Here is a 15516-nt window from a genome sequence, read left to right as displayed (position 1 = left end):
ATATATATATATAATAATGAAATACACAGCTATAGTAACCATGTAATTAGAAATTGTGTAAATTTACACAACTTTAGTCTAGTTGATGTAGAAGAATTTTGGGGTTAAATATACAAAGTTGGACACCTTTTGTATTTTACATTTGTTGGTGTGAATGCTCTAAACCTTTGAGACGGTCATTTTACTATGAATTGCATCAGAGGGAATATCCAATTCAGTATTTTGAAACTATTGCACTGCATCAAATGAGAAGGTATTTGTTATCGACTGTTGTGATAGGAAGTAGCTATTCTTATTGAAAGAAGAACAATTTGGTAGTTTTCTTCGAGGGAAACGAGGCCTCCAAGGTTAGAAGAATGTAGAATAGAGAAGAAGAAGAAAAAAAAAGGAAAAAAAAATAAGAGGAAGAGGGGAAATCACAGAGAAGACTGCAAACTTTATTCATTCCAAGATCCATTTCAATCCTCTCACTGATCCTTATATTTCAATTCTTACAATACTTTCAGCAACTAACTAACTAGCTCTCAGTAACTACTCTGACTAACTCCAGCTCAACAATCTAATTCAGCACTTGCACTTCTTAGTACTTGCACTTCACAACACCTTACACACAACACTTCACTTCACAACACCTTACACACATCACGTATCATGTCACTTATTACTTTAGTAGTATAAAAAATTCAATAAATAAGTGAGAGACATGTTTGCAAAAAAAATAACTATCCTATTAGCAAATGAAAACATATGTTAGTAGGTAGTTTTTTTTTTTTTTTTGCACATATATATTCCCTTTATTTGATTTCTAATATGGATGACATAATATAATTTAATACAAAATATTTTTTTCATTCAAAAGAGCCTCCTCCCAACCCATAAAATACAATAAAATTGTGATTTGAAGTTGCAATTTTAATCTCTATATATTAAGAGGATTAAAAAAAGTTAATTATGACTTCTAAAAATGTCAAAAATGACTTTAATCTAATTAGATAATCGTTATTCTTAAAAAAATAAAAAATTGGGTTAAAATTGTTGATGGTGAACTAAAACTCTGACCAACTCCATCTCATCCAAAAGAGGCGTCCAGAACAGAAGGAACATCCCACATAGGAAGGTCGTCCATGTAAGGATGACTGTCCATGAGAAGGTCGTCCATAGAAGGACAACCTTCTGTGGGAACAAGGTACGCTCGTCAGGAAGGCTCCTAGACGAGCTCCTGACACTTAGGAAAATTACCCAAGCGTGAACTTGCCTACATGCTAGTGTTCTAGGACATGAGTGAAATCCAGGTTCACTGCTACAACTCCTTATCACAGGCATAACTTCCAATGACAGTTATATGAAAAAGAGTAACTCCGAAACGGTTGTGGAAGTTATCTCTGAACCCATAGACCTCCTCAAATATAGGGGAAGTTACAAATCCAATAACCGTTTCTGGGGCGCACTATATAAATGCCAATTCAGACCAGACAAAGGTATGTTTTTACAATTCCTAAAAAGTTGGAACTCCAAAATCTAAGAGAGAAAACTAACTTTGGTATCGGAGGGTTTTTCGTTGGCAACCCCGGTCACCTTTGATAATTTTTCTTTCTTTTTCAGGCCTTCAAGACAGTCACCAGATCTTTGAAATCCGAAACATCCAGTCTAGTGATTTTCTTCGCATAATCAATTGTAATTCAACATAATTAAAAAAAAAAGCTACTAGAGAAATTTTTTCCTAAAATTAGTACACTCTTTATTTAAATATATCTCACGCATGTTTGCTATATATATATATATATATATTTTTTTTTTTTCTTCTAAAAACTAGCCCACACTAAACCCAGCAGTTTACTCCATTTCAAATCCTAAATTTAAGTTTCTTAAAAATTCCTTCCTGCGTAACCTTACTAACAATAGATAAATTCAAATTGAAAAATCACATTAAACTCAAAATGAAAAAAGTGCCTCATTGCACGTACGTAGCATGTGTGATGGGGCTAGTGTATTTTATGGGTTTGGATAAAATTGTGGATAATAGGATGTGTGTAGGAATGTTTACTTCTTCTTTTTTCATTTCTTATTTTTATTGAACAGTTGCTTTTAAACATTCAGGGCTTGTTTGGTAACGTAATTTAAACAATAGAAACACGTTTGGTATGAGTGTTTTCTTAAGAGTATTTGAGTTACGTTTCTCATTTTAGGGTGTTTAAACATTGAATTTAGAAAACTCTTCTTACCAAGTTTTAGTTTTCAAATAACATTATTCAATGACACTTTTGTAAATATTTTAAAAATGGTAGGTCCACCGATTAGACTACATGTTATCACTTTTAAAAAAAACACACACACACACATACATGAACGCGGAAGACGCACTACTTGCGCGAGAAGAAAAGCCTAGAAAAAGAGAAAGATAGGAAGATGCAAGACAGCAGAGAGGGTGGAAGGTCATGAGGACTGGTGACGGGCGAGAAGATAGACGCTTCAAGACCCCCTCGACGAGATTTGCAAATTTCACTTCGCTGAACATTCCAATCGATCAGGTACTAATGCAAATAAAGGACGAAGGGTCGCTAACGTTTCAAGGCAAGCTGAAGGGTGATCCCAACAAGAGGTCCAGGGATAAATACTGCCATTTCCATTGTGGCCATGGCCATGATACCTCCGAGTGTTTCGATTTGAAGTAGTAGATAGAAGCCCTGATCAGGCAGGAAAAATTGCAAAGGTTCGTAAGCAAAGAGAAGAGAGACCCGCCACAAGAGCAAGGCCCCCGGAGGGAGAACAAGCGCCCCAAGTCACCCATCGGGGACATAAGAATGATTGTAGGGGGCACAACAACTCCTTGTTCAACCAAGAGAGCACACAAGATGTACCTTTGATTGGTCCAAAATGTCCAGCTGACAGGATTGGTCCCAAGGATGGTACGTATGGACGACTCGGTGATCGGGTTCTCGGAAGAAGGCGCTCGATGCCTCCACCACCCACATGACGACGCACTTGTCGTAAGTATACAGATTGACGACTACAACACGCACAGGGTTTTGGTAGATAACGGTAGCTCCGCTGATATACTCTACTACCCAGCGTTTCAGCAAATGAGGATTGGGAGAGAAATGCTGATCCCAACTGACGTGCCACTCGTTGGCTTTGGAGGTACAAGGGTATACCCACCAGGCGCGATCACCTTGTCCGTTACAGTTGGCGATTACCCCCAGCAAATCACCAAGGATGTTACATTCCCAGTAGTAGACTGCTCATCTGCTTACAATGCTATTTTGGGCCGCCCTACTCTCAATTCATGGAAGGCCGTGACCTCTACCTACCACCTAATGGTTAAGTTCCCGACTGAATACGGGGTAGGGGAGGTACAGGGTGATTAGATAGCAGCACGTGAGTGCTACATTGCCATGCTCAAAATGGACAACCATTTACCAGCAATGTGTATAGAGGAACGGTGGGCGGCAGCGGAGCCAATAAAAGGAATCGAAGAGGTGCGCCTTGACGACACCAAGCCCGAATGGATGACAAAAATAGGTACTCTTGCTAGCCTATCAGTTCGTCAGGCCTTGAAGTCATTCCAGGCCCTTAACTCCGTTAGCTCTTCCTCCGTTGCATTTGCCTTTGCATAGATGCGCTCCAGCGTCTTCTCATGAGAAAGGCAATGCTCCATCAATCCCTTCGCCATCAGGACCCCCTACACCAGCAACAAAGGGTAAGTACGAAACAATAAAAATATGACGGAGCATGTAGTGACGGATACAAACCTGTGTAAGGCTGAACAGTGTCATCTCCCCCATTGCTTCGGTATAGTGATTGCCTAGGTCCTCGTAGTCCTTGTCCTTGATGGTGTAGGTGATTTGCTTAAAGGTGTACTGGGAATCCTCTCGGAGAAGGACGAGAGGTTTCTCCTTGACGGGGTCTGGGTTGACCAACAGACCCTTGCCTTTCCCCAAGCCAAGCTTAGGGGGCAGCTTAAAACCACCGGAAGCTTGACCAGCAACAAGTCCCGTCACCACCTTTTGCTTTTTGCCTTAACGGTCAATTTTCTCGAACGGTTGCCTTTTTGTGGATGGGTGAGTCGAGCTCATCTTGGGGGGAAGACTCCCCTTTAGCTACTTCTTAGCAGCAGCCTGCTGCTTGATGTATGCCCTTCTCCTAGCTTCCTCCATCTCTACAAAAAGTGGACGGGTAAGGATGTAATCGAAAATACAAACACACAATGAGCAACGAACTTACGTCTGTGAATTTGTGCGTTGTATCGACGGGCAGTAGTGGTAGGTTCTGGACCATCACAGTACCAGTGGAGAGTATCCAAGGTAACGAGCTTTATCCAAGTCCTCTTCGATGGCCTAGTAGTCTTAAAGATTTTCTCCAGGAAAACGAATTGCTCGGTCGTAACTTGTGGATGGTCGCAAGCTGCAAAGAAGGCGGTTAGGACAACTGAACAAATATAAAAGGATTAAACCTAATAAGGACGGACACATACCAGACGGGGGCATTATACCCCATGACGTGTCAACAGGCATGTACTCATGATCATTTGGATGACACGTCCAGTTATCCCCACGGAGAAAAAGTAACAACCCTTTTAGTTCCTGTTAGAGTATGGGGTCTCGCACATTAGCCTAAGCACCAAACTCCGTGGAAGAAAACTATACATCCCTTTGGATTGCCCAATCTCAGAAGGACAGTAACAATGAAAAAATTCTTCCACTGTCAGCCGTCGCGCTCCATTGGACATTACCCCGTACAAGACTTCTACACCCAGGAAAACCTTCCAGGCGTTCGGAGAGATCTGGGAGACAGCCAATCCTAGGTATTGGAGAAGACGATGGTGAAGGGCACTCAACGGGAAGCGAAGCCCAGCTTTCAGCATCTGCTTGTATACCCAGACATCTTCAAGACCCCTATAGTAGCACTTCTTTGACTTAAAGGGTAGACAAATAGATATGTTGTCAAGTATCTGGTACTTCTCCCTAAGTGTGTTGAAGTGCGATAGTTTGATGGTAGAGACGAAGTCATTTACCGTTCACAAAGGAAGTATGATGAATTCCCTAAACCCATCAAGACCTATGGCGGATTGGATAGGAGGGTGTACACCGTCTAGGTCATCATTTGAGTCATACTTTGACCCGTCCTCATCCTGCTTATCCTCCATATTGGGAGGAGAGTTGGCTGACGAGTCCCTCTCCTCACTGGAGGTGCTGGGGTCTACTTAACCTGATGGAAACACCTCATCGTAGCCCGCTCCATCGCAGACAAACGATTGACCACTTGATGCCTTACTAGACATCTGACACCTACAAATGACGGATAAAAAACCCTAAGACTCTAGGTCTACACTAACGGCGGACAAGCGAACGCAATAACTAAAGAGAAACTTGAGATAAGGGAAACAATACTCACAGCTTGACGGTATGAGAAGGACGATGGAAGGCTAAAAAGAACGGTAGTACAAAATCAACGAGGTGACGGCCAAAGAAGAGTGGATGGAAGTGCTCTGATCAATAAATTTTTTTCCAAAAGTTAAAAATGAAAGGAGCAAGCGATATATATATATATATATATATATATATATATATATATATATATATATATATATATATAGAGGGAACGGCGCGGAAGGCGAAAGGACGCTTCGGTTCAAGCAAACAACCATTAAAAGCTAGCCACGTGTCCCTACAGCATTAATACCCTAGGCTAGCCTGTCAATCAACACACGCTTCTCAAGGATAGAGGTAAACTATCACTCCATGGATCCGTACAAAGTAGGCGACGGATCCATGGAGTGAGGGGGCAACTAATGATGGCATATTTAGGGTAGACGGTCAGAATTTGCAAAGACCTACGATAGGTAGCATTACTAGGGAAATGGATAAAAACATGAGACGACGCGGCTCCTTAAGAATGGACAGATGATCTAAGGTGAATAGATCACCTTCAATACATGGACGATATAAGCTGGACGAATCATCCATCAACGAACGGATGACCTGCAGTAAATGGATAGTGCTACAGACAGGTACTGATGACGACGGTGTCGAGATAGGCCACGTGGTAGTGACGCGGCTTACTTGGCCTCCAAGGGAATTTCAAATAGCAACAACTTAAGCTCCATGATTAACCAAACCCTTATATGGAAAGGGTCTCTTAAATCACGTGCGTTTATGAAGATCTTCTCTATAAGAAAATATTCCTGTTCTCCAAGGAACCAAGGTCGGCTCCTCATCACTATAAAAATGCCATAACCCACAGAAAATAGGTACGCATAATTCATCCCGGCTCTGGCACTTTAGAGTTGTGATAATCTCTTTGACTTAACCTTCAGAGGGTATTAAGCCGGTACCACACCGGTATTCTCTTGAGGTCTTTTTCCCTTTGGTGTGTGCAGGTGTTGTTTCGGGCACGTAAGGACTTTGTAGCCTTCTAACGATTTTCGGCATCATCATTTATAATGTTTGACAATTTCTTTCACACACATATAATATCATTAACAGCAACAAAAAAAACTTAGCCAATTTATACACTCATACGATTTAATCCAATAAAGTCCGCACAATTGGGGGTATTATATATAATTTCTTACTGAAATACTTAATCTCCTTGTTAGCATTCAAGTTGTACTATAGTGCCCCCAAACCACACGGTATTATTACCTGTTTGGCATTAATACCATTTGCCACAAACGGTTAAAGCATTAGAGCCAAATCTAGGCTATACTGCAAAAAGAATCGTTAGGTTACATTCAAGGCAATATAATCAATTATATACTCAAGATCTACTTAGAAATAATATATGTATATAATTACAGTCGTAAACATTAGCCCAAATATAATTGAAAATTGATCCCAGTGAGATAAAGAGGTGCTATATCTTTTCAGTCATCAACAATTCAACATAGATATAATTTTCTAGTCTTAAGATCAAATGGCATCTTTGACCATGTGTCCATTGATTTTATTGTTGCAAATGGTGACATGATTTAATCTTATGAATCTCATGCAATCATGCGTTTTGCACTTTCAGTCATAATGTCACTAAAAGATCACATTAAAGTGGGACCCTGTCAATTTCTCTTTCTGGACTTTTTTATGATCCATTTATGATATGATTTGATGATTGTAACATTTTCTAAATAAAGAGATTTAAGCACCCAATATAGTACGCTAAAAAGTCAAATATTGGTTAAAGGTTGATGCATGATGTGGTTACGGAATTAGGGTACTGGCCTACTTTTAAGTCTAATATATATATATATATATACTAAATATTTTTTAAATAGATGTAAATTTTGATAAACCTACCTTCAAATTATATTATTTTTGTATATTCTCCATACTTATAAAACTTAAAAATAATCAAAGATCAATAACTATATCATTAATAAATTATTTAAATTGAAGTTTTTATAGTTTGAAACTAGTTAACGAGCATATAGGATGACATGACTCTTGTATTACAACTGAATTTAAATTAAGTTACATGACTCTTGGCAGGTATATATTTTATTTTTGAAAAGATAATAAATTTTGTTAATGTAATCTGAACAACTCTGCGATAATGCACCTTATTCAAGTTACGCATCAAGAAATATTATTCTAAACGATAACCACTAAACTTGTCGGGTGAGTGAGTCATCCACCACTGTTGGAAAGTAGACCCAATCGTAGACAGTAGCATCAATTAATATCTCCTAATTAATATCTAACCATAACAAGAATCAAGTTTAACCTAAAAAGCGTTAAAAGTACTTAAAAACAAGGAAATAAATGCCCTAAACCTAAAATAAAGAAAATTACATAAATTACCAAAAATAACAAATTACATAAATTAATTTGAAGATTTTTTCCTACATCATCTACGGACTCTAACAACAACTATTCATCACTGCGCACCCTTGATGCGATAGTCACTCAACAAGTATTAAGTACTTGTGGGGTGTGAGGTGTGAGGGGGGGAGGCCGAAGTTCAAGTCTCCAGGAGTGAACTTCATATACATATACAATTAGATTATGCTAGAGTAAAATTTCTATCTTATATAAAAAAAAATAATAAAAAAAAAGTCAATGGTAGAGACTATTATCATGATAGGTTTTAAAGTCTTTCTCAGTGGGAGGAATCTCTTAGCTATTTGAAGTTTAAGAACAAGTCAATCGTGGTACGAGTCTCTAATTTTGTCTGTAAATAGAGAAATGTTTACATGTGAAGCACTCTAAGAAAGTGATGAATCTAATTTATTTGGTTCAAATGTAATTTTTTTCTAAATTTATATTACATAAAAATTTGTATGTCTGGCACGTAACAGTTAGGCAAGAAAACTGAGCATAGTAGTTGCGGGCGGGGGAAAGGGGAAGAATTAATATGGCTCAAACTCGTACAACCCTAGATCATGTCTCAGGTCGGGTTTAGATACCCAAAACTGACTTGAACCTGAAAGTGGGACACAAAGCCTGACCCTAAATACAACAAACTTGCCAAAAATAATTTGGGTCGGGTTGGGTTGGCTGAGTCCTTACTTAGCCCTAAATAGTGTGGAGTTATTAGTGCTGAAAAGGATATACTTGGGTCATAGTGTCCCTGGTAAGGAAGTCAATACCTACCATATAAGTATCGGTCATACCAGTCATTAAACCGGTACCTATCTTTTAATAATGCAATGAAGTCTTGTACGAATGTTTGTTTCTTAATGACTTTGTGTCATACAGTTCTGGGGTTCATTAGGACTCCAACTCCAAGTACAGCCGCCTCTGAATCTAGAAGACAACTTTTTTAATAAAAGAAGCACACTCCTTTGACCATATATATATATATATATATATATATATATTTTTTTTTTTTTTTAATATATATTAAAAAAAGTGCAGTTCGTTTGTTAGTGGTTTGACATAAAAGTTATAGAGATCTCATGTAGGTTTTGGAAAGCATTGTACGTAATCTCCAATGAAGATACATGAATGAACAGGCACATTTGGTCAAAAATGATAGGCCCTTCATTGTCATGCCTTCCTTACATTTTATTTTTTGACTATAAATACACACTCAGTGTCTCACTGTCTGTCACACAAAACACTCCTAGTTTCCTTTCTTCCTTCTTCAAAAAATAAAGAAGTTCCTCTCTTTCATTTCTCAGCCATGGAGTTGATCAAGCATAACAAATTCTTCTCTCAGCAACAACACTCCCATATCCATTGGCCAAACAATGGTGGACGTAACGATGTTGTTGCTGGAGGAAGCAGGCCTCAAGCCGTTCAAGAAGGCAATCAGAATTCATTCTCGTGTGGGGTTTGTGGAAAAAAGTTTTCCAAGATCAAAGCAAAAAATGGCCACATGAGAATTCATTCCAACCGCTTGCAGCAACCCGATTCTACAAGAAGGCCAAGGACTAATGTAATGGAGCTCCATGTGAATTGCCGTAATATTCCTGATTTGAATGAGCTTCCTGATGAGGCTGATATGATGATCATGGAGCCCTACCAGAATGTCCGTAATATTCCTGATCTGAATGAGCTTCCGGACCCTGAAGATGATCAAATTTAAACTGATAGGATATGCAATGCAAGGTGTGTATTTAGGTTTTAATAGGATATGCAAGGTGTGCATTTAGGTTTTAATAAGTCTATACTGTACAAAAATTTTAAAACTTTTTTTTTTATATATATAATAATTGTTGGGATGATACGTTGTGGTCATTCACTGATCACAATTTGTCATTTTAACTAATTATTATATAAAAAAAAAGGTTTTTGAAAGGTTTCGTATTATCGACATTATAGTTTGAGTTGTTTTTCTTTTAGTTGGGTTTGATGTACTTCGGTCGTTTTTCTTTCTTTCAGTTGGATTGATGTACTTTGGGTTGTTTTTATCCGAATAAATAAATAATCTATTACTTTCTCATCTGGTTTTACTTAGATAATTGACCACTTGGCCTTGATGTTGTTTGGGTTGATTTTTAAGTACGCACGTACGTGTCCAAAAAGTAATAATAATCTACTTGTACTTTCTTATCTGATTTGACTTTCTAACTGATAATGACTTAGATAATACTTATTCTATAATATTTTTTGGAAGGTTCTATTTTGTATGTTAATTATGATTTTGTAGACCAAACCAAACAAGCAAGCGCTTTAATGTACTTATTACAAATGAGAGCAGTTCCAAAATTTCAGTGCAAAGATCATAAATGAGGGCAGGCCTTATCACTAGAAAACCTCAAGATCTACAACATTATATTGTCACAGTACTATGGCAATTACTGAGGTTATCCATTCAGGTTGTTCTTAAATACAATGGCAGTTTCATCAAAAATTCAATACCATAAGATTTTTTTTTTCTTTTTTTGGGGTGCAAAGTAAAAAAGATTGTTTAATTTGACTAGTTACATAGTACCATATATGGCTATCTCTCCAACACCCCCACCCTTCCTTTCTCCCCACTGTTTGAAAACAGTACAAGAATTAAAGAGGATGTGTTCTCAGATTTTGATAAAAATATGGGGTTGTCTAGTGAGTGTAAAATCCCAAACATTTTAACTGAGAAAAAAAACATAACAGATAGAAAAAACATGTTTAATTGCAAATGCAACAAATGCAGTCTATAGCTGGCATGTATGTTAAACGTTTACTTTACAACCACAATGAAAAAAGTCAAAAAGAATCCCACTACAACCTATGGAGAAATTATTAGTTTCACCAAGAAGGTTGCTGAAGTGGTTCTCCCAATCAATGAAATGATATTACCTATGCAAGTGTGTGAGTCAACTTCCTAATCAACATAAAATAATAAACCACCAAGTGATGTCACACCTGCATGAATGACAACATTTTATTAGTTGGGAGGATCAAGGACAATCAATTAATGAGGATCACTTCAGCAATCCTCCGATGTACCTAGTAATTTCTCCTATCTCTTGTGCAAAATTATGTCTAAATCCCTTGCATGATTGCATTGGATGTTCAAACAAACATTCAATGCAATTATGCAAGGGATTCATATGGTAATTGCCAATACCCAATTGCATTATACTAGAAAAATGTTTACATGGCCAGTATACAGCATATTTGTTAATCCCTTAATTGTTTCGAATTAAATATAACATTCCTATTCTTTTTATTTTTTTATTTTTATTGAGAAGATGATCACTAGTCCATATTTTATGAAGTAAAATTTAGATTGGGTCAAAGCCAATCCAAATATCCCATACAGGTAAGACATGTTCTATTAAAATGAGGTTTTAATAGATTTGAGGCTAAAAGGCACAAAATCAATGTTAAAGAACTAAAATGAGTTATGGTGAAGTATAAATAGTATGTTTTGCATTTTAGCTTAGATTTTATTTTTACTTTGCATATGAAAGTGTGGCTAATAAGTAACAAGGGAAGGAAATCAAAGGGAACACACTTTGGGGTCAACTATCCAAAGCAACCATATTTGCCACGTACCTCACGGTCCTCACCCATGCCCTTGGTTACGTGTGAGCCTTAAACAAGGAGTCTCTTGGGCTCACGAGAAATTAAACTATTCTTATGGTGGCCATGTTACTTATCATTATTCCACCAAAATACTCCTACATGTTTAAAATTGCAGAGTCAGTTTATGATTAAAAAAATTAAACATAAATTGACTTTCTTGTTAAATTGAGTCAGAAATTTTAAGAATGTGGAAGTATTTTTATTAAATTGTGAATAGGTAAGATGGTCTAGCATGAGAATTGTATAATTTCTACTCAACCTGCCAAACAAACTATCCGAGATTTCTCTACTATTTAGTAAGAGTGACAAAATCCCACATGACCATAGAATGTAAAGGGTTATCATACAAGTAAGGCGGGTCAAGATATGGTATGTATAATTTTATCCCAATATGCGTGCTTGTGGCCTTGGGCTTTCACCACCATAGAATGTAAGTGTGTAATTGACTAATGTGTATTGGGTCCACCATATGAGGACTGACAAGTTACAAGTGACAAGTGACAAGTGAAAAGTGACAAGATATATTCATATTTTCTCCAAACCACAACCACTATTTCGTTATTTTTTAAAGAAAGACAAAAACAATTTCTAGTCAAACACGGCAATGAAAAGTTTACATGAAAAGCACACTGTTAAAGATAAATAATAATACCTTGTTCCATGTGAGTGGATATAAAAATAAGATTTAGGAAAAAGTTAATATTTGTATAAATACAGACTAAAATCACAATAATATAATTTAGAACGAGATTGAGAAAATAGGTAATTCATATCAGTTAATTAATTGGAATGAGAAATTCCAAACTAAACAGAAAAGAATTTAAAACTATGCTTTCGAATACAAGAAATGGTTGGCATTCATATCCATGGTTTATATTATTGCAGTATCTTAAGTGGAACGATTAGGGAAGGCTTAGTGATGTAGAATAGATAGCACATGATTTCTTGGAACACCATGGGTGCTGGAAGTCACAATGCAAGATCAAAGGGGTGCCACTAAAGACTATCAGGATAATAGTGTCGGAATTGCTTGAAATCTGGCAGGTTGAAGGGAAACAGAATTTTGATCTAGAATCGAGACTTCAAGTGTCGCCTAAATTTAGGTGAATTCCTTCGTTAAGGTCTTAAAAATAGTATTTTTGTTATTTATAGTAATATTTATTTTTCCTTAATAATTTTTAGTTTAAAAGTTAGAATAAAGTCCTGTTTGTTTTGGGATGACCTTTAAGGTCAGTAGCTTATGATTTTGCATTTAACTCAATTTTGACATTTTTGATAAATTTCGGTATTTTGTCACTTAATCACGTAATTAGTATGAATTAGGGTTTCAGACGTTTCCCAATCATCCTAGGATTTTACTTTCTCAGTATTTATATGTTTTGTAGTTATCAAAGACAAATTAGATAAAATGGCAGAGTTTTCATAAACTTTTCTTTGGTGGATTTCAGTCTACCTCCTTGTGGATGCAGGAAACCCCTTGTGGACTCGAGATTTACTACCCAGAATCTAACAGTTTAGTTTCTGTTCATCAAAGAGAGTATCATGTGTGCTTTCTTCAGGCTTTCACAACATCACTTAGAGATAGTGAATAATACTAATATCTCTTGCTGAATGACTTAAACATTGACCTATTATTTTTATTTTTTGTTTTTCGTTTTTCCTCAGCACGTCAAAATACTTGATAATAGATATTCTTAGCCATGTACATGAATTTAAAAATCAACTTTTTTTTTGTCTTTGTTTTTTTTTTTTTCATAAATGAGTCCCTACGTTACAAGAAAACTAACGCTAGAAGAAAAAGGAAAAACTCAAAAAAGTTACATGTTATTGACTAAAATTGAGGGATTCAAGGAACCTTTTAATTAAGTTTGAGAAAAGCTATGTTTATAACTTTTTTTTTATGTGATGGGTTGTTATTGGTTGGTAAAAAAGTAATATTAATTGTGAATTCAAATTAGAACTAATAATAACCTACGGGCTAAAATTTGTTGAACATGTTGTGATGCAGTAGTCCACTTTAAGCTTTAGCCAAACTAAACCACTATTGCTTTTGCGTTGTTTTTTTCAAGCATAATTTTGTTTTAATGGGATTTAAGCATGATATATTGATATCACTTTTGTCAAAAAAACAACATTCATCTTGTACCAGGGTTTCCACGTCTTACAACCTATTAATGGCAAGATGTAGATATATTCTTTTGACACATTTAAAATGATTGGGATAACTTATATTCAACTAAATTTATCAAACACCCTAATAATTTCACATTTAAAATTATTGGTTTACACTCTAAATGTACAATGTTTTATATAATGTTCACATTTTCATACCAAACCTTCATTTTTAATGGTAAATTAAACTAATAAAAAATATTATATACATAAATTTTTTTTTCAAGACATGGGGTTCATTTGAACCCTTGGAGTAGCTCTTAAGCTGCCCTTGCCTGGCTCGTACACGTGATACGTTCCTTCTTTCTTTCTTTTTTGATAAACATCAAATTTTTATTAGAAATTGATACCTTTATGTACGCTCATATTTTTACATGCATTTTTTTTTTCATCTTCAAGTTCTAAATTTTCACGTGTACATGCAGCGAGACATTTTAGGGAGTGAGAGTGAAAAATGGACAAGTTGTCTCTCTCCCTTATACAAAATTACAAATCTCTTGCTTGTTTGTACTGTGAAAAATTTTAGAGAGTGAGAGAGAATCCTTGTTTACCAATATTTGACATTTTAGCATATGGTGTAAAGTATATGAGTGGCCAAAAATCCAATCTTATAGTGATTAGGAGACCTTCTCAAAAAAAAAAAAAATAGTGATTAGGGGTCCGTTTGGTAGCAATGTTTAAGTATTATTATTCAGTTTTTAATATTGTGAAAATATGTGTTTGTGTGTTATAAAAATACATGTTAAAAATATTATTATTATTTAAACACTGAATACTGTTATTTAAAAGCGGGTATCAAACAACCTCTAGATTATTTTGTTCATTCAAAAGAAAAAGATTGAGAACTTTGATAGCTCTCTTTATTGAGAAAGAAATTCCCTACAATTACAAAGAGACTCCGATATCCTTTTCAGGAAAAAAAAAAAGAAAAAAGAAAAAAGAAAAAAAAGGCTCCTATGTATGATAGGATCGTCAATATCATAAAGGTAATCATCAAAAAAGTGGCCAGAAATATGCACATACATCATCGGGACACGTGCCCATGTGGGGGGATGAAAATTGAAAAAGCGGGGCTTCACTCTCTGTATTAATTTGACTCTTTGTAGGTCTTTTTTTTTTTTTTTTTTTTTTTTTTTTTTTTTTTTTGATGCAGACTCTTTGGAAGTTTTGTCCTATGTACAAACAAAAGAACATTCCTTAATAATTTCTCCTTTCTCCGTTAGTCACTTTCCAAAAAAACATAAATTTGATCGACTACTGTACATAGTGATTCTATCAAATCATTGTGAAGTATGATGTGTCCGTTCACTTTGTTCGGTGGTCCAGTACTATTTGTTGATTGTGGGCTCCATGTGTTCTGAATTGGACACAGAATTGTACTAATACATACTCATAAATGAACTATCCAAACATTTTAGAATATTTTTCAAAGAAGGTACCGTTTTGGCCCCTCCATCCTCTGTTTGTTGTTAAGAGAAACTCTTTTGGTTTTTCAATTTTCTCAAAAAAGAAAAATAGTAAAAAAAATGCCCCTACTTGTTCAGAAGGAAAAAAAAAAAACCCTCTTTTGGCTTACTTTGGTAGTGATAGTTGAAGGAGGCTGTGTTTCACTCACTTTTTTTTCTTCATCTTCAAAAAATTATGCCACTGCCACCTGTAGATTTGCAGTCCACAATCTCTTTGTTTTCTCGTTTGCCTCTCTCTATCCCATTTGCCTTTTACTTCCCTTCTTTACTTCAAGTAATTGATACAGGCTCCAAGACTCCAAGACTTCTACACTACTTCTTGCTCCAATTCCAATACAATAAAGCTACTAAGAAAGGACCACATGTATGGTTAAAAAACATACACATAAAGAGCAAATCATGATATATCACTTTAGTCTACCCCT

The 15516-nt window shown here is 36.0% G+C and overlaps 1 protein-coding gene across 1 annotated transcript; it reads left to right on the top strand.

Moving 5' to 3' along the window:
• Window positions 1-2912: 2912 nt before the first annotated feature.
• Window positions 2913-3365, top strand: LOC142632331 (uncharacterized). Its single transcript, XM_075806769.1, has one exon. The coding sequence runs from the start codon at window positions 2913-2915 to the stop codon at window positions 3363-3365; it is 453 nt and encodes a 150-aa protein (XP_075662884.1).
• The last annotated feature ends 12151 nt before the right edge of the window (window positions 3366-15516 follow it).

Source organism: Castanea sativa, chromosome 4, assembly GCF_040712315.1.
Source record: "Castanea sativa cultivar Marrone di Chiusa Pesio chromosome 4, ASM4071231v1".
Lineage (NCBI taxonomy): Eukaryota > Viridiplantae > Streptophyta > Magnoliopsida > Fagales > Fagaceae > Castanea > Castanea sativa.
The sequence above is the reverse complement of the archived record's forward strand: the minus strand, read 5'-3'. Positions and strand labels throughout refer to the sequence as shown.

What these genes read in the sequence shown, in the direction of transcription:
- LOC142632331 (XM_075806769.1), top strand. Translation starts at nt 2,913, where the DNA reads ATGGACGACTCGGTGATCGGGTTCTCGGAAGAAGGCGCTCGATGCCTC.